We start from the raw sequence: 19,268 nt of genomic DNA on the forward strand, positions 1-19,268 counted from the left end.
AGCAGTGCCTTGGTACTTAAAGGTGTCAACAATGTCAATAGTACTACACTGGAAACAACAGCACTATCTTTAGTTTTTCTGAGGTCTATGGTCATCTCTTTTATCTTATCTACATTTAATTCCAGAAGGTTCTCATCATACCAATATACAAAATTTAAATATGCATTGCCGTGATCTTGCTTATGCCCATGCAACAAGGTCAACAGTGTGATATAATCAGAGAATTTTACAATATCGCTATTCTCAGTACTTCTGCAGCAGTCAGTATATATGATCTTCAAAGGGGGGTGATAGGCAAAAGCCCTGCAGAGATCCAGTAGTAACAATGAATAATGATCATTTATAAATAATTCTTTACTGTCTGTGAGTCAAAAAAATTTAGTAGCCACAAAACTAATTAATGCGCAAAATTAAAATCAGAAGTCAGTCTCAATGTTAGGATACATGGTTGTACTATATTGATTGAAGAAGTAAAATCAGTAAAAAGCAGTCTTGAATGTGCTTTTGGCTTTCCAGATGTTAATACAACAAAGTGAGCAGCTTCAACACCCTTCCTTGTACACCCAGTTAGCAAATTACAGTGGGTCTAGTTTGCTGTCTACAGATTTTATGATAAGATTTTGACTATTTTCTCCAGGCTTTATTACAAATAAGGGAGGTCAGAGTTATTGGCTGAAAATCATCAGGCCGATTGGAATTAGCATTATTGTGGAAGTGGAATAATGTAAGAACTTTTCTAGAGGACTGGAATATGACCTGATTCATGAAAGATCAAGGTGTTGAAAGACATACTCCTCCAAACTGAATAGCACAGCAGAGCAAGACAAGCCCACAGATTGCATCTGGTCCCTGTGCCTTGTTACCCTTGACCCGCTACAATTCCGCACACAGACTTAGGAGAATTATGTCATTATCAGAAACAATTGTTAAAAAGACTAAGTTCCCTGACCTTCCAAAAAAAATCACACTTTTCAAACCGTGGGTAAAAATTATTCAAAACATTAGGCTAGTCCTGATCATGCACGCCATTAAGTCTGACTTATTTGGTGATTTTCCCACTTGGTCCACTTTCATATTAACGGAAGCCATTGACTTAATCCCTTGCCAGGCATAATGAAGGTTGCTGGCATAAATCGACATGCACCCACTTTGTTCTCACATTCACATAAGGCTTTCTTTTAACTTTTGCCAAGAGTATTATCACATTCTCAAGAGCATTGTGTCACTGTTAATTATGAAGGGAAGCATTAAAATGCAAGAGCTGAACAATGTGGGGTTTTCATTTGATAGGATTTGTATTGTCTAAGGAAAGCAACTAATGTTTCTGCTGGTGTTTGCAACTTTTTCCAATTTCACAAGCTAACTGCTAGAGAAACAAGCAGAGAGACAAAAGGAGAATGTATAGTTATCCACTCATATCTGTTTGACTGTTCCCTAAAGGAACAGAAATTGTTAAAATTATGGTTGACCTTTTTTTTTAATTGCTTGACACTGTTACTTGCTGATGATTGAGTGAGATTATAAATATTATATCAATATTTTGTGCAGAGGAGTGATTGGATTGCTCTATATGGCTTTTCTTATTGATGGTGGTGTGTAATTTCCACAATGATCCATTAAATATACATTGTCACACTGAAATGTGTGTGCAGACATACACTCACAATAGAGGCACAAACACACCACAAAGGAGCAAGATTATCTCAGATGTAATATCTCTTATAAAAATGATCTGCTACAAATGTAATCTTAACTGGAAATGCGCCAAAGTGTTTACAAATGGAAGATAATGTTGCCATCAAGCTTCCATGAGAATTTACTTGCAGAATGTGAGAAAGTGGAATGAATCACACTCCACTTATCTCAGGAAACACTGAAGGCAAATTGTCTCTTTATCCAACAATTGCATCCCCATTATGCGTCACTGGAGGTGCTTGAGTTTGACCAGCAGCACTGTAACAGGATAAAACAATCGCATAGATTAATAAACAAGCTCCATGAAACGTACTGTGTCCTCATTTTACTTCACAATGTAATTATCAGGAGTAGGTTTCTATTTCTTCACTTATACCGCACCCATTGCTATCAAAATTGTTTAAACTATGGATATAATTTTAGAAACTTTCTTATTTACTCATTAACTCATGTTTCTTTCCGGTCTTTCTTTTATCTTCTTTACTCATATTCTTACGTTTCTTTATTTTCTCATATTTATATGTTTAAATTTATTTTTTATTGGGTTTTTTTTTCGTTCTGGCTTTTTTCTTCTATTATATTCACCGTTCATGACGCTTTAGCATGTATTTTAAGGCATTGAGTTCTTTCCAAACACCGCTTCCTTCTCCATGGACTGGTATTATAGGGTACCGGAAGCGGACTTTCCCAACGTCGGCGATCTCGCCATAAATTCTGGTTCCTGGAAGAAAATTTGAAACCAGTTAAACAGATCAGCAAGAGTTTGTTTGCATTCAAACAAGCCCAAAGAAATAATGTAACGAAAACCAGACTCTTAAGAATGAAATGAGAGCAGTGCTATTGTGATAGGAGACGCTGAGGTGACAGTAGTCAGCTTTGACTCAAATGATCGCAAGGGAAGAGAAATGTGTTCTTGCCGGAAGCCACCATGCTGCGCACGTTGCCATGGCGATCGAGCACGCCGATGGCGGTCTTGCCGGTGTCGCCTGGGTCGAAGTCTCCGATGCCGTTACCGACGAAGAACTGGCTGGGCGTGCGGTAGAAGGTGCTGATGTTGGTGCCGTTGTACGCCTTTTCTTTCGTCAGACTGCCGTCCCTGTTGTCTCGTAGGTTTGGGGTGTACACTTTGTTGTCTACCTGGACAACACAAATTAAAGCCGAGATTAATTTATTGTTAATTGTCAGCATGGTAATAATCTAGCAGCCGAAAAGAGGGAAAGAAAGAAAGGAAGGAAGAGCGATAGGTACAAAACGAAAGAGAGAAAAAAAGTAAAAAGGATAGAAAGAATGAATAAATAAATGACGTATGGCAAGAAAAAAAAAAAACGCAAAAAAAAATTAAAGACAAAAAAGAAAGATACACACATTTAAAAATATATTTAAAAAAAAGAAAATAATTCATCAAAATGAAGAGATAAAAGAAAGACGAAAAGAAAGAATGAATGAACAAATAAATTAACCCTAACCCTCTACTCTTCAGTGAATTGTGAAGAAACCCTTGAGCCCCGAAACCTAAGATATAAGCGCAGACACACTCACTGCTGTATATTGAAGATCGTATGGGTTCCATGCCAGCAGGGGGGTCATGTAGACGATCTCGAGGGGCAAAGCATAGGTGAAGCGGTGGGTGAATCTGGTGCATGTATTCTCCAGAACAGCACGGGTCACAGGGTCTCGCCAGCAGTCGGTCATTGACACCGGCATGATCTGTGGGTGCGTGGTCTCAGCTACCCACAGATTCTCGTCAGAGAAGCCACGGTGGATGACCTGTCAATAACAATCAGCTGGTAGGTGTTTCCATTGTTTCCTTCTCTGTGCGTCTATGCAATACTAGCATCCAATATTATTTTTAAGTGCACGTGCATAAAAAAGAAAGAAACTACCGACTAAACAAACGATCCAATGAATGCAATCAAAAGGACAGTAAAATAATCCCCTTAGACGGAACAAGGACATTGACAATGACAAAGTTTTAGAGGAGATTGTTGTGGACAGCAGAAAAAACACAACTGGGGTTTAAACCGGAAACAGCAAACCCAGGAAACAAACCTTTGTGCCCATGGCTCCCATCTGTTCAGTGCGATAGTAGCGGCTGTAGTACCCTGTGTTGAGTGTCTGGTAGTTCGGTTTCTCAACATTCTCCATCTCCGCCCCAGAGGAGTTGTCATACATCTTGGCTGGGTAGTTGTTCTTTCCTGGAATGCTTTGCATAATTTTGTCCAGCACCGTGAACTGAGTAACCCTGCAGTCCATGTAAAGCTCACTTAAACTTAACAGTTGAGAAACCTTCATGATTAATTAATGGTGTAAATGGGGTGACTATCTCAACAGAAGATAAGAATTTAAAAACAGATTATATTTTTGGAATAAAGTATCTTGCTCATAAGATAAACATTTGAACTGCAATCAAACTATCAAAGGCATGTACTATATCGTTCTTTCTCAAATCTATTGTGATCATGGATAATGTATCCTTTTGTTAATGCAGTTTTTCTGTGTAATTTTTTTTAAGTGTATGGACAAAGAATCGGGGTGGGTGAGAAAGAAGTAGGGAAGGGAGTAAAAGCAATCATAAAACACAGACTCGTCTTCGGTCCTGTCCACCACGCGGAAGCGAGCCATGCGGGAATACAGGACTTCCTCCTGGGTCATGTTCCTGGACATGCGCAGCATGAGGTCCTCCTCTTGCTTGAGATAGGAAGTCGGGAAATCGAAGTCGATGGGAGCACACAGGATGCGATAATTCCACTGAGCTGTCAAGGGAACACCGTTCACGACGTTGTAAATAATGGATGGGAGATAACCAAAGTTTTCTTTGATGCTCTTCGTGCCTGATTGAGCTGTGTAGCGAATCTGCAAGTAGATATTAGTCTTTTTTTTAATTATATTTTTTATTTATTTTTTGTTTTGCTTTATTTTATATTGTTTGTTTTGTTTAGTCTTTTATGTTTAGGGTTTTTTTATTTACTTAGAGGTGTTTGGCTTTGCGTTTATAATTAGTTTTGTTGGAAATTGCTTTTTTAATTTTTTTTCCTTTGTGTTTATTTGCTTGTTTGTTTTGTTTTTATACTTTAGTTTTTGCTCTATAGTGATTTCTTAAGCTTTATTTTGTTTTTATTTGTTTTTAACAATACAGAAAATACAGCAGGCAACTAAGATCTTTCGGAGATAAATGCGAACATCTGAAATTGGCTTAATTCGTGCTAAGACTTTACGTTTGTCAAGAACTTGTGTAACAATCAACAGGTGCCTGTAATAATCAACAGGTGCCTGCCTGACAATAGACATTCCTGCAACAGGCATGCCTTTTACGTGACACATCTGTACCAGACCTATCAGCTGACAGCCTCTGTTCTTTTTTCTTGACATTCCCGCCTTTTGAATCATACAGCACGATTCCTGTGACTATTTTTCTACTTTTGATATTTACAAAAACGAGGAAAATGCCAGTCATCGGTCACGTTCACATTATAAACTCAGATATTGATGACCAGGTCACGACTATTTGAGACTGGGGACAAATTTGTGTCTTATTCTTAAAGGGTCTCATGAAAGACTCATACTGCCATGGCTTCACTCTTCTGTCGGAAGGGTGTGTTCACCCAGATCTTTGAGAAAACCATCTTACATTGAGTTTTATCAAATCATTAGAGAAAAATGCTCCTCTCTACCACTAGACCTTTAGAAAAGCACACGCTGTTACAAGTAATTTTCTGTGCATCGTTGGTTTCAAAACAGCAACTAAACTGTTTCACCTTTTCTTCGAGATCTTCCCAGCTGGTTGTGTCGAAATAATGGCGGTCACTTGGGAAGGACTCCTTGAAGTCTTTCCCCAGAGTCCAAGCGCCCTCTATGTAGCACATGACCGCCTTGAAGTAGGGGCGGTAATCTCTGTGGGTGTAATCTTGATTTTTGAAGGCACGGAAATATTCTTTCATTTCAGCCACTTGCTCCTGCAAAACAGCTGCTTGAGATGAGGGGTGAGGCATCTTCTGGAGCAAGAGTTTTCTCTTACAGTAAAGCAAGAACGATTTTGAAAGACAAATTATAGCCTGCAGGGGTTAGCCAATACACAATGATAATAACTATGTTATTGCTTTGATCAGGAATCGAGCCCCGTGATATAATACAAGATGTCGCAGCAGGTCTACACACTTCAGTTACCGACCAGAGACTGCCTCACCTCCACTGTGGCTTTCGCAAGAACCGCAGGTGGCACCGGCGGGTAGTCGATGTACTGCGTTTCGTCATATCCGGTGGAGGTCTTGGACGGCATGGACAGCTTGTAGTCGTTGTGCCTCGTCTTGAAGTCCACGCCGTTCATGACGATGTTCATCTCGCCCAGGCCCATGGTACGGTCGTAGTCGACGTGGTTGTGCATGCCCAATATGTGGGTGCCGACGTGGGAGTTGGAAAAAAAAGACCTGGTCCCCTCTCTGTCCACCCGCATCTGCTTAGCACCTGAATGGCCGTCAGATCGGATTCTGCAAGAAAGGTTTTCGATGTTACAGAGGATCAAAGCAATGAGAATCGTATGGTATGATCATCGTGGCTCCTAAGGTGTTTGAAAGTTTTTGGGATTCGACAACATCCATTTTTTTGAGTTAGCTGTACAAGCAAGCTCACACTGGGCCAGATGACTAGATTAATATACGCGAGTTACCTCTCTTGCACAAAGAGCTCCATCTGCATCATGTGCTTGCCCATGTCCGTCATCGTCCGCCGGTAATCCGTCAAGATGGCCGCCACGTCATCCACAATCTTCTGATAGCTGTTGAGGCTCTGCTGCAGGTGCTCGATCTGCGCCTGTAGGGAAGCAACTGTCGGATCCGCTGCTGACGCCCATCGTCCGCCGAGGAAGACGGCCACGACCACAAACACCTTCAGCATCAATTGTTAACTTCCATATATCAATGTAAGACATAACCTTCAGTGCCTGGGGTCATTCGGCGCTATGTATTGTACGATTCACAGTTTAATTCCAGTTTCCTTAAGTACTTTAAAATGTCCCTACGACGTGCAGTTTAGTGCCTAGTGCCATTAAATACTATTTAATGTCAGGTACAACTTCATAAAATGATAGACACACACAAAAAAAACGAGTGGAGAGAGAAAATGAGAGAGACACACCAAGAGAGACAAACGGAGTGAGAGAGACATTTATCAATGTGACAATGACAAAAAGATTGCAAGCGTGAGCGGAGAGAGAATAAAATGTTAGTAACCTAATTAAACCAAGGTCTACAATATATTGTACTGGTCACAGCGCCCTCTAACAATATTCAACCAGCACTATCGGCTGTCAGACATTGCACTTATGATAAGTTTGCGATATCGAACAGTTTTCATGTTTTAAAAAGTTGGGCTGCTCACTCATAATCAGTTAGTTTTTTCCCTTCACACTTATCGTTAATGTTATCTGATAATTGAGGCACCTGACTGTCTAAACAAATGAACGACTGGGCCTCTCGTCCTCAAGCAGGTGCAGCAAACACAGAGACAAAGATGCCAAGGACACAGACAATAGGGGTGGAAGGGAGCGGATGGTGGACGAGTAAAATAATTATGTTGTTGGCTGATGTGTGGGTGCATGTCTCTCTACGCTTAAGAGACGGATCTTTAAAAATAAACATAATGCATCGTATTTATAAAGTGCCTTTTTCCAGCATCCGCGCTTTACTTATACACAGCCACACGAGCACACACTATCATAGGACAGTAATCAAATTCACCTTAATGGACACACACACACACACACAAATTCAGAAGGTATATATATATAGACACCAATCAAGAATAAGAACAAATGCAATAAAAACAAAACAGATTAAGAAATCGAACAAGAGCAAAAACAAAAAAAAAAAGCATTAGCCACACAAATCAGAACAAGAACAAAAAAAACAAAAACAAAAGAAAAACACAAACAACAGCAGGAAGACAGACAAGAACATAAAGACTACAAACAAACAAAAAAAAAACAAAAAAAAAAAAAACCCAACAACAACAAAACAAAACAAAAACAAAGGAACAAGATGTTGCAAACTTGGCTTACCAGACGCATTGTTCTTGATGTTTTGATGCTGTTGTTACCACGTGCGACTTATATACCCTCCTGTTATCCACCCGACCTAATCACCACCAGTTGGTGCAACGTACCTCGCAGTGGTGGGGTGGCTTGCGTGCCTCGTCGATCCACAGAGCTATGTCGGCAGGAGAATTGTGCTCCTGGCAAGTGTCACCAAGCCAAACAGGTCTGTCAGGGGAGAGACCAAACTAAAATGTTGCACCCTAACCCTCACCCAGGTTGGGGGGTTTGCTTTGGGACTAACAACCCACTCAAGTAAAACAAAGTCGTTACAGAAACAGCAACAGTACCACAACAGGGGCCTGGTCTGGTAGACTCCTCTCTAGAAGAGAATATGCTGGTTAAAGCCTTAGTGAAGACAGCTCGTCGATTCATCTTTTGATTACCAAGGGAACCATCAGGGGAAGAGGAGAGTTGGGAGACCAAAGCAGACTTGGAAAAGAACAGTAGAGAGCAAGGCAAAGGACGTGGGAACCACATGGACCCAACTGAGGGGGGCTGCCCAAGGTGGTGTTGCGGCCCTATGCTCCTCGAAGAGTAACAAGGAAGAAGCTAAAGACAATAAATGTCAAAGCTCAGGTTCGAATCCCGGTAGTTTGCGTGGGGTCTAGGTTGGTGTTTTACTTGCTTCCTTCAATTGTTCTGCCCTTCTGATGGCATTTTTATTTTATGTGAATGTTTGTAACGCTGATGCCCTGAGGAAACAATGTTTATAGATATATGAACAAAAACACACACATATATATATATAGACTCACCAACACTCATCACGAAAACTTAAGTATTTTGAAGGACCTCAGACATTTTTGATCGCGACAACTTCACAAGGTGATCTCATTATTATCTAACCTGTTATCGCTCTGATCGACGATAATCTTTACCACAGCATGTCACTAAAAGTTCAGTTGTACTCACACGAGACAAGAAGTAATGATGTGTCAAAACACAAACCATAATGTCATGAGACAAGACAGGCAGTTAAGAAAGGTTGATGTAGAAAGAGAGACGGAGAGGAAGAACTAAAAAAAGATGAAATAAGGAAAACACGTACAGAGAAAAGAAAAGAAATTACAAAAGAAGATGGAAAGAAAGAGAGTAATAAAGTCGACAGAAACTCTAACTGAATGAAAGTATGGATAACAAAAAAGAAAGTGATATCGAAAGAAAGAAAACATGAATGAAAGAAGTAAAAAAAAAAGAAAGGAAGAGAACCGGATTTAGAAAAGTAAGGTAGAAAGCAAAACACTAGATAAAATGGGTTGCCCGCGTGCGTGCCAATGGAAAAATAAAAATATACCTTCAGTAGCAAGTTTCTACAAGTACAGATTACAATTTAGAAAGATATCATATCATACAAGATATTCACATGAATTTATTGAAAGTAAAGGTCGCCCTAACCTTATCGTTTGCGGAGTGGGGTGATAGCGACTGCACTTTTCTCAGAGTTAACTTTCTTTGTGAGTGGGTTGTAGGTGTGCAAATCTCACCCTCTCACTTCTTTAACTTTGCCAAGCCTTTTATTGAGTCAGGTACCCGTTTCTGACAGCTGGGTCGGATGGGGAAAATCTTTTCAAAAAAGAATTTCAAACTGGCGCAGACGACAGTGCTCTAACCACTGGCAAGCCAATTCCTCCCTCTCACAATCACTTGATCTTTCTCTTTCCACCTCTTCCTTTTCTCTTGTCCTTTTCTGCTGATGTTGAAAAAATGTGTCAAGAAAGGTAAAAGTGAAAAGTAAAACTTTTCGTACTTTTATAAATGTATTGAATGCAGTGGGTAAAATAAGAAGAAAGAGAGGAAAGGAGAGAACGACATTTTGACAAAGAGTGCATAAGTACTAACGGTCACTGAAACATATGTAGGGGTCAATAAATGATAAACAATACACGATAGACAAGAGAAGCATCTCGGTGCAGTGTTTGCTAACCAGGGATAATCCATAATGAAATAAGGTCCTCTTTGAAAAGTTTGTAATTTGTGTGACATTGAGATTTTCTTTTTTTAAAAAAATCTCATCTTCACTGTCTTTATGTAGTGTGGCGATGATGAATGAAACAAGGGAAACAACCAAGAAAAGGGAAAGCACTCTGTTGGTCTTGACTGCATGTGTGTGTGTGTCAATTCATGAGTGTTAATTATCTTTACAATTATAATTATAATTATTGTCTCTCACCTGCAGATCTTTTTCTCGCACAAAGTTCTTGCAAAACACGAGCAAAAAATTATAATATTTATTATAAAATATTTTCACAAACTATGCTTCGGTTATTTATATTACAGTAGTTTCAAAGAGAAAAATAACATTTTAATCTATAATAGTTTATAAAAGAGAACCGTTCATACTTCCCCAACACCAAACACGACGAGGTTGATTTTTATGAGTATTATTGACTAAAATCTTAGTTGTAATTTTGTAGAGGCTGCTTGCTTCCAGTGTCCATTCTCCACAGCTGCTGCTGCTGAAGACTAGGAAGCAGACAGTAAAAATGATTGTCACGTGACGCCATGCGCGAGGCGGGACCTTCCCAAGCTACCCTCGCGCGCGTGCGTATTTTCTAGCTAGTAAAACGAAAAGCAAATATCAGTTCCTCCTCAAGTCATATTTAAGGTCTCCATCTAGCCGTCACTCGCACTAGAAAGCCCTTTTGAAAGATGGCGCAAAAGGTCTTCCTTCAAATGTTTTTTCTGCTTGGTAAGTTAACAGCATATCTAACATTCTCGTGTTTATTGTGCATCATTTGGATCGGATGAGGAGTTTGTCAATGAAGTAAACCTTAAATTATTACAACTATGGATTACCATGATGTACATAACACATTGAAAACTGTGCAGCTAAACTGACTCTAAAATATTCTTTTTTGCTACTAAAGACTTGCGCTAAGATTTGATACATAATACTGTACATGCTTTAATGAGAGCATACACTCTTTCGAGGTCATTAGAAACAAATTCTGACAATTAATTAAAATGCATTTTTAAGCGGAGTATTTTCCTAACTTAACATTGACAAATAACTCCATAACAAATGACACTGTCTTAGGAATTGCAAATGGCCAAGTTGTCTTGCCACTGTCTACCCCTCATGTCATCGACAACTCCTCTGAGGACGGCACGCTAACGAACACATCAACAACTGTATCATCTGCCGTCAAAAACACGGCCCAGGATTCGACAACAGGCTTATCACTCCTGGTTGGGGGAATAACTTTAAGCTTTCTTTGCGAACCAGACAGCTGGTCCTGTCCTACGATCTTCCCGAGCGAAAACGATGTCTCCAGCCAGGAAATCAGCAGCATGTACTGTCGATGTGACCACAACTGCCTCCAGTTCGGGGACTGCTGCCCCAGTTACCTGGCTCGATGTGAAAGCCTCAACAACTCACAATGTGAAGCTTCTGTGAAAGAGAACAGTTCGTCGGGCGTTGAAACCGCCGGAAGTCATGCTTTTTTCGACCGGTACGGCACATGCGTGAGAGACAAGCTGTCCATTGGCTACCTGGTGGTGGCACGCTGTCCTTTGGACCACCTAAACCAGACAGTCGTCTCTCAGTGCCAGAACTCCAGCGTGGTGGAGGATAAATTGGTCTTCTCGGTGTCACCCAGGCGCCACTTCGTATTCAAAAACAAACATTGTGCGATTTGCCATTCGGTAGGTCTGGACCAGCAGGTCCCTTTGACCGAGCTCTTAGCGTGCCAAGGAAATTCCAGCGATTCCGCGCATGCGCACACGACCTGCGAGATGTATGCGAGACTTGGTCTCGGCCCTGCTCCGTATTCATTTGTGAGAACATGTGCAGTAGCGTGGCCGTACACCATGGAGGAAGTCGAGACCATGCTCAGCAGCAACAGCTGCACAGTCCAAGACAAGCGCTTGTGTCGCTCCTACATGTTCATGGGTGGTGCGACCAAGGTGCGTAACCCACATTGCTCTCGGTGTTTCTCGAAGGAGAATCAAGACTCGTTCAGTCAGATATGTGAACGCATCAAACGCGTAGAACAATCTGGACTATCTACATTGTTTGACATCGGAATGAAGAGCGCCAGAGTTCGAGACAAGGTTGAGGCAGGGGCGAGTGATGTGCAATCATGCGGACCTGACGAGGTGTTGGATGAAAGCGTAAATGTCTGCAGGAAACTTTTCTGTCCCAAAAATAGCACCATGCAGTGGGGGAAGTGCATCGAAAACTTGACGGTGATCATCGAGGCCAGGATGCAGCCATTACCATTAGGTTCAACAGAGCTGATTGTCACCTTCCCACAAACCACCGATAAAGGATTTGTTGATTATTGCCTAAACATTTCCTACGGACGAAGCGCAATTTTCGGATGGGTAGGAAACTTTTCCTACCTCTGTTCAAGTAACCTGGGTATGCAGGACACTTTGAAGATCTCCAGCACGGTAAATGACACAGGGACGTTCATAGATGAAAGCCAAGAGTGCTCAACCTGTAACGAGTCGCTGCTGTTTGACCTCGGGTACAAGGAGCTCGTGTCTGTCAAACTCAGAGTCAGGAGCATTACCAATATTGCGAAGGCTTTGAAAGACCTTAAAGAGCATTTTAATGCTACCATAGAGGTCTCTAACCTGTGTTACCATGGAAACAACAACCAGACCGAGACTTGCCGTGGAGCGCCGATACGTGTGTACGAGGACGTTCCCACGCGTCTCATTGGTTCCGTCTTGTACGGAGAGGTGAGGACGAACGACATCACGCGCTTGTACCCGCTCCACAACGTTATCTTTGACTTGGTCATGACCTCATCCGGCAAGGACATGCGTCTGCGCAAGATGCTGGTCTGCGAGGGTCCAGATGCTGCCAACCTGCTGCGCTGCCAGTTGGGTGTCTACAACCGCAGCGAGGCCATCCTGCTGAACAATGGCTCTGTTTGGATTCAAAACACCGACCTCATCTACACTCCTAACCAGTACGTCTTCAATGATGACACTGTGGTGACCTGCAACCACTTCAGCAGCACCAGCAGCAGGTATTTTGTCCTTTACGATGACGACGACGACGTGCTGTTCTACCTGTCCGTGTTCTGTTCAGCTATGTCCGTGGCCTGTCTGATCTTGACGCTGGTGTCGTATGGCCTGTCGAAGGAGCAGCGAGGCAACACCAGTCGGAGAATGATGGCTGCCCTGGCCTTGTCCCTCCTGCTCGGTCATTGCCTTCTCTACGTGCATCTTCCCAGTCCCGCGACCTGCTTCATCGTCGCAGCCGTCACGCATTTCGTCTGGCTGGTGGTGTTCGCCTGGATGTCCATCATCTCGGCCAGCATGGCACTCACCTTCTTTGCTGCCAGAAGTAGACCTTCCTCGTACGACAGACCATTCGGGCCGCTCTGCTGCCTGGCTCTCGGTCTACCTGCGGCCATCGTGATCACGTGTCTGGCTCTGGATCTTCTGCAACCGGCCGGCTTCAGCGTTGGATACGGGAGGAGGACATGTTGCTGGATCGGCAGCCCGGAGGCGCTGTTGTATTTCTTCTACTCTCCCATTGCCTTGTCAATGGCCGTGAGCTTTGTCTGCTTCGTCTTGACCCTGTACGGAATCGAGGTCACAGCTATGGCGACTACAACGCTGAAGGTTTGTTACCGATCTTCAAGCTATTTCTTTATTAAAACTTTGAATTTTTCTTTCGTGATTGACTAAGACGTCTTCCTCATGGAAAGACATTTTAAAAATTCAAGAAAAGTGTTGAAAGAAATTTATTCAGCAGATATATGTAACGTTTCCTATGACGATAGTTTAACTGAAAAATGCTTGATCTTGTGTTGGGAGGGTATTCATTTGTGATATTTGGATATATCTGTTGGTTATCCATCTAATTCTTCATCTAAGTCCATACACACATTCTCTCATCAGTGACTTGATTTATTCGTATTAAAAACTCTCCTTCTTGTTCCCCAGGAACGGCGTCAGAACCGACAGCGGTGTCTGATCTACATAAAGGTGTTTCTGACCATCGGCCTCACCTGGGCGTTTGGATTCGTGGCGGGGTTGACGAACAGCGCCGTAGTCGGGTACATATACACTGTTGCCAACGGGCTGCAAGGGGTCTCGCTCTTCATCTGCTACACGCTCTCAACCCGGAACCTGACCCACCTGAAGAAGCAACTGTTGGGCTCTTGCAAATCATCGCCGTCGTCGTCGGCGTGCAGCTCAACCACCTGCATGCCCTCTTCAACAAACATCATTTGAAAAGATCCTAACGGATTTGTCTTTGACTCAACCGCTTGTTCTAATGCTTTATTCTCTCTCTAGAGCAGACCTGGGCAAACGCCGGCCCGCGGGCCGGATCCGGCCCGCCTCCTGTCTCTGACCGGCCCGCCCGCTGGCCGCCCACCAGTAAATATACTATATATACAGTATTGGGTAAAACTGAGTTAACTATATTAGTCCGGCCCTCTAGAACCATCCCAGTTTCTCATCCGGCCCCTTGGGAAAATTAATTGCCCACCCCTGCTCTAGAGGATTGCTTAGATATAGGTGGGATGAATAATGTTTTCACAGATACAAGACAAAGGTTTCCATTACCTTCAGACTAAAGGAAGAGTGAGATTAAAGTAACTGACCATGAATATTTATGAAATGTGCAATGTGGATCCCAGAACATCTGTTATTTCCGCTCATTACATCTTATTAATTGAAAAATATGAAAAATGTGAGTCATGTCGCATGTCCTATTAACGGCAAAATATATTGTAGGCTTATTCTCCAATTTTAGGGAAAGAGATATTGAGATATAAAGGGACTGAAGCCAATACTATGACTGAAATATTGTTAATTGCTGTAATATGTATGATTGTTGTATTTACAAGTGTCGTTGTAAGTAAACTTGAAGTATTTTTAAACCATTGTCACAGCTTTGTTGAGTGAGTGAAATTGTTGTAAAACAATTGTGGGTACCTCCATTCACTATCTCTCACTCCTTTATGTTTCTAGATGCAAGGGCGCAAAGTAGTGTAGTGGGGAAGACATTCGCTTGTCACTACCGCAGTGAAAAGGTTCTGGTTCAGATCTCGTCTCGGGACGCTCTCTGTATGTGACACCTGTTAGCAGGGCTGGGAGTGGGGGTTTTCTCCGGGCACCACAGTTTTCTCCCCTCCATTATCCCTTCTCCCTCATATTGCGAAATCACCTGAAGGTGGATGCACTTTCTCGCTAAGCACACCATGTCTTCATCTCTCTCTTTCAGTCTCCCATCCCCCCTCTCTCTATATATATATATGAGCCTAACTGCGTGAAAGGCACGAAATTCGCTGCAATTGAATCCCTTTTAATGGTTCATTCCAATGAACGCTTTTCACAGTCGTTTCATTGACCACTTCCTGAATCGCCGTGCAGACTAAAACTATTTGAAGTACTCTTTCCAATAATTTATTTTGTGTGTGTGCGTGCGCGCGTATGTGTGTATGTCTTGATTGTTATTCCATTTTCTGAAATACCTAAGAGACACATCCCCACTAATCATCTCATTTGTAACATTTTTTCTGTTGATATTTAACCTTGACTCAACGCGTGACGATTGCGCGGACCGCCTGTGAGAAATTCTCAAGCTGCTTACACATAGATAACCTTTGTTTTTCTTTCTCTCTCTTCCAGGCCATTTCGCTTCTTAAACAAACTCCCTGAACTAGTCGATGGCATAGCAGCACTGTTTATGAAAGAACTCTCAACGCTGCAAATTAATTGGTCACGTGGCTCAGCTCATTTTTCGCACCAATTGGACTCGTGACTGCCAAGTAATTGGTTACTTGACCCCGGATTACTTTTCATACAGAAAGTGCACAGAGGTTGCAAACTGTCTGATCACTTGGCTTCCGTTGCCTTTTCGCACACAGTGCAAGATATTTTTCCCGTTAAAGTGCACTAATTGTTTGTTTTCTGGCTTCGAGTTGTTGAAGCATGACAGCGCGTGCAGTTCTCGCGTGCCTGCTCGTGTCCGGAGTCTGTGCTTTCGGAGGTCCCCCTTACCCTGTGACAGCAGCGTGGTTCCGGGATCGCTTTACCTATGGCGACTGGAACAAGACTCTAGCCGAGTTCCAGACCCAGGGAGGAGACACTGTGTTCCTTCGCGCCCCTCCCATCATCGAGAGGACCAGGGACGACCTGCTGGTGTGTACAGTTAGTTATATAGTGAACATCATGGCGACCATGATTGACACTAAGGTTCAGATGTTTTATGCCTTTGTTTGAAGACGTTGGACGAAGACAGTTTAAGATCCCATACTTGTTTTCCCCTCGATAAATCTTGTAGGAAAGCAACGACAATTTAATTGACCTTTAGCTTTTTTTTTTAAACAGCCGCGTTCAATCAGCACAGAACGAGACATACATTATCTATTATTTATCTTATGTCAGACCGAGTAATATCTTCACAAAATAAGATGTTTTAATGAGTAATGCTATACCTGTACAAATGCCACTCTCACAAAATGAGAATTTTAATGAGTGACCTGACACCTGCATCGTCAACGGGATTCGATGTAAATGTAGATAACAACGTTACCTGTTCTAATAAGTCACGTGACACCTGTCCCAGTACCGACAGGTTTTAATGAGTAATTTAACCACCTGCATCCTCAGCGAGACCCGATGTACGTCTGGTGCGGCAGTGTCAACAGCAGCACGGGGGTCGACGGCACCCGATGCTTCGACGAGGCCGTGGAGGAAGTGACGCAGAAGGGGTTGAAGGTCAAAGCTCTGTTGACCTACGAGTACGAGGAGGGGTTTAGCGACGCCATCATGCTGTGCCCTCAGCTGGACCGAAAAATCAGCAGCTCTCGCCTGTATTACAGGCTCGTTCTGCCTATTGATGTCTCCAACGACACGTGAGGTTCTATTGTTGTGTTTCTTTCATAGAAAGGATACAGAGAAAGCAAAATCGGAACACTAAGATGTGTTATAGAATTTTAATTATTTAATCATAATTAATTATAATATAATCAATGAAAAATAATCGTTATATAATTAGATTCTGAGTGTTCGAATCTCATGTTGAACCTTGCGTCATTTTTCTGTCTAGCCTGGAGTCGTGCGACTTCCCAGAGGGCGCCAGCGTCGCGGTGCTCTTCACCTCCTTTGCGGGCACGGACCCTCATGCCCTTTTGCTTGAGGTCGCTGCCTCCCGCAACATCACCGTCTTCTTTGGCCTCCCTGCCGCTCCCCAGACGTCAGCCTACCGAGGCCGCCAGGGGGCGCTACAAGCAAGTGCGTTAACCTTCGACGATGACCTGATGGGCGCCTACTACGCCTGGGTGTACCGCGTTCTTCGGGAGCATCAGATCCGATACGGCAGCAGCCCCGTGACCCGGACGAGCTCCGAAACCGAGAGAGTTTTTCCCGGAGGAAACAGTTTTAGCCGTTTTCAGCAAAAATCGCTGTACGACTCGCTGGGAGGCTATTACGCTACAGACGAATGCTGCCTGGCGCAGGTGGACGCCCAGTCTCCGTACATCAGGCTGTACCAGACCCTCGGCCGGCTCGTCCATGCGTTGCCTAGCAACAAAAAGCTGGCCCTCTCTCCTTACATTGATCTGAATCGTTCACAGCTCAACGCCACCGTCCTGCAACACGTGCAAGGTCTGGAGGCCATCGCGGCGACGGGGGAGGTCGACGTCGTCGCCGTGCAGGAGGGACGGGGGGCCGGCAAGGGCTGCTACTACTGGGCCACGCAGAGGAATGTCTCAATCAGCCGCGTGGACCCTGTGCTGGACCACGTGCTTCGTTACCTTGACCCCAGTCTCAGGCCTAATGTCACCTTCAGCGAGGCCTGCACAGCCAGCAACCAAGAGGCATGTAACGAAAACGGTGGTGGGGGTAACGACGACGACGACGACGACGACGACGACGACGATGATGATGATGATGATGATGATGATGATGATGATGATGATGATGATGATGATGATGATGATGATGGGTTAAGCAGAACGCTTAACAAAGATGATGTTGAAATGCTGGCAGGTGTTCTTTGCGTTGGAGAGGAGTCGTGAAAGCCTTACCCAGCAAGGTGTCAGGTTCGACCTATGGCTGAACGTCGAGGCGTTTGAATACCTGAGGGACGACCCCTGTCTGCCTGTGGACATCGCCGCATCAGGCATGGGCGAGCTGCTCAACAGAGCCTCCAAAAGCAGGTGTGTGTGTGTAGACGCTCGAGTATACGCTCTTAACTGCCCACTGGGATGAATAAAGTTGGTCATCGTCATTGTCATTGAATCACAGAATGGAAGATCTACTAATATTTACTAAACATCAATACCCGTCCTATATTTTGAATCAGAAGAGAGACGCTCGCGATATCGACTTTGTGTCACAAAGAATTGTTTTAATCAATAAAACTATTTCTTCTGTCGTTCAAGAGCCCTTCCATTCTAAACATTATTTTAGAAGAACTCGTCATACATTTTTTAGTCACATCCTGTCTCAAATTCTTAGGACTGGAGGATCACGTGACTGTGTTTTCAGTTGTTTACAAAATAATTTTTAATGCCCAAGTAATACTAATCTTTCCGACTGTATTTAATTACCGACTTTTATTTCTCAATTCTTTTAGTTACAATAAAAATTAGCTATCCAGCTTATTACACACGTACATTACAGTGATTTTGATCGAGTAGTAATGTCAGGATAGGGTCGTGTAAATAAATTTCATTATACCTCTGACTAAAAGAAGCTGCTGAAACAGTCATCTAGACAGTCTCATATTTTGTTATTACTTTTTTTAGTTCTTCACGTGTGTTGCTTGCAGAATAGACCATGCTCTCACTGTTGCAAGCGCGCGAGTGCAGAAAGTAATTTCCTTTGCTTGGGATTCCGACTACACGTGTACAACACAGCAATACAAATCGAGCCTGGCCGCCGATATTAGGGCTACCTTTGGACAGCCGATTATCGCAAACTGCTCATTTCATTCTCCAGCCAACAAGTCCATCGTCGTCATTGGTTACAACTTACTGGGTATCCAGCAAGCGTATCAGGTGAGGTGTTCTTATGGAGCTCATTCCCATTCATTGACAATCGTCATCTTTATTTAAAAAAATGACTGTTGAATAAGCAGTGAGAAAACCCAAAACTTTTGGGCATATAGAGTATTTGATCGTAAAAGATTTTTTCCTTCTCCTCCTCAGGTGAATTGGCCTGCGCGAGGGCAGCGACGAATCTCCTCCCTGTATGGTTATTATTTTGAGACCGACTGGGGCATGCAGAACGACCGCGTGCCCTCGCTCATCTACACACAGCTGTACGACCTACCCGGGGTACTGGAGGACCTGGACTACAAGGGTTGGGTCAGCGTCGGGGCCATCAACGTGGAACACGAGTGTGTCTTCGAGTACGACTTCACGAGCCACAGCCACGCGCACAGGCGGACTTACAACTCCCATCGCCGTCCTGCAAGCAGACGACAGCTGCACGGGCAGTGAAATAAAATTTCTTCCACCCTTTGTGTTTTCTTATTGTTGATGATGGTGGAGGTGGCTGTGGA

At 43.3% G+C, this 19,268-nt stretch overlaps 3 protein-coding genes across 3 annotated transcripts; 2 read left to right on the forward strand and 1 right to left on the reverse strand.

Moving 5' to 3' along the window:
* Positions 1 to 1,687: 1,687 nt before the first annotated feature.
* On the reverse strand, positions 1,688 to 7,898 carry LOC112565649. The gene is made up of 10 exons (XM_025241230.1): positions 7,748 to 7,898; positions 6,359 to 6,576; positions 5,879 to 6,179; positions 5,451 to 5,648; positions 4,280 to 4,548; positions 3,745 to 3,937; positions 3,235 to 3,462; positions 2,613 to 2,832; positions 2,281 to 2,416; positions 1,688 to 1,953 (listed from the first exon to the last, which is right to left on the reverse strand). The coding sequence occupies exons 1-10, from the start codon at positions 7,754 to 7,756 to the stop codon at positions 1,893 to 1,895; spliced, it is 1,833 nt and encodes a 610-aa protein (XP_025097015.1). The 5' UTR covers positions 7,757 to 7,898; the 3' UTR covers positions 1,688 to 1,892.
* Positions 7,899 to 11,593: 3,695 nt separating this feature from the next.
* Positions 11,594 to 13,981, forward strand: LOC112566974. Its single transcript, XM_025243406.1, has 2 exons — positions 11,594 to 13,366; positions 13,691 to 13,981. Exons 1-2 carry the CDS (start codon positions 11,594 to 11,596, stop codon positions 13,979 to 13,981), a joined length of 2,064 nt encoding a protein of 687 aa, XP_025099191.1.
* A 1,405-nt stretch (positions 13,982 to 15,386) lies between these two features.
* LOC112565695 lies at positions 15,387 to 19,228 on the forward strand. The gene is made up of 6 exons (XM_025241341.1): positions 15,387 to 15,898; positions 16,370 to 16,614; positions 16,809 to 17,577; positions 17,750 to 17,919; positions 18,534 to 18,762; positions 18,913 to 19,228. The coding sequence occupies exons 1-6, from the start codon at positions 15,689 to 15,691 to the stop codon at positions 19,204 to 19,206; spliced, it is 1,917 nt and encodes a 638-aa protein (XP_025097126.1). The 5' UTR covers positions 15,387 to 15,688; the 3' UTR covers positions 19,207 to 19,228.
* The last annotated feature ends 40 nt before the right edge of the window (positions 19,229 to 19,268 follow it).

Source organism: Pomacea canaliculata, linkage group LG6 (genome assembly GCF_003073045.1).
Source record: "Pomacea canaliculata isolate SZHN2017 linkage group LG6, ASM307304v1, whole genome shotgun sequence".
NCBI classification, from domain to species: domain Eukaryota; kingdom Metazoa; phylum Mollusca; class Gastropoda; order Architaenioglossa; family Ampullariidae; genus Pomacea; species Pomacea canaliculata.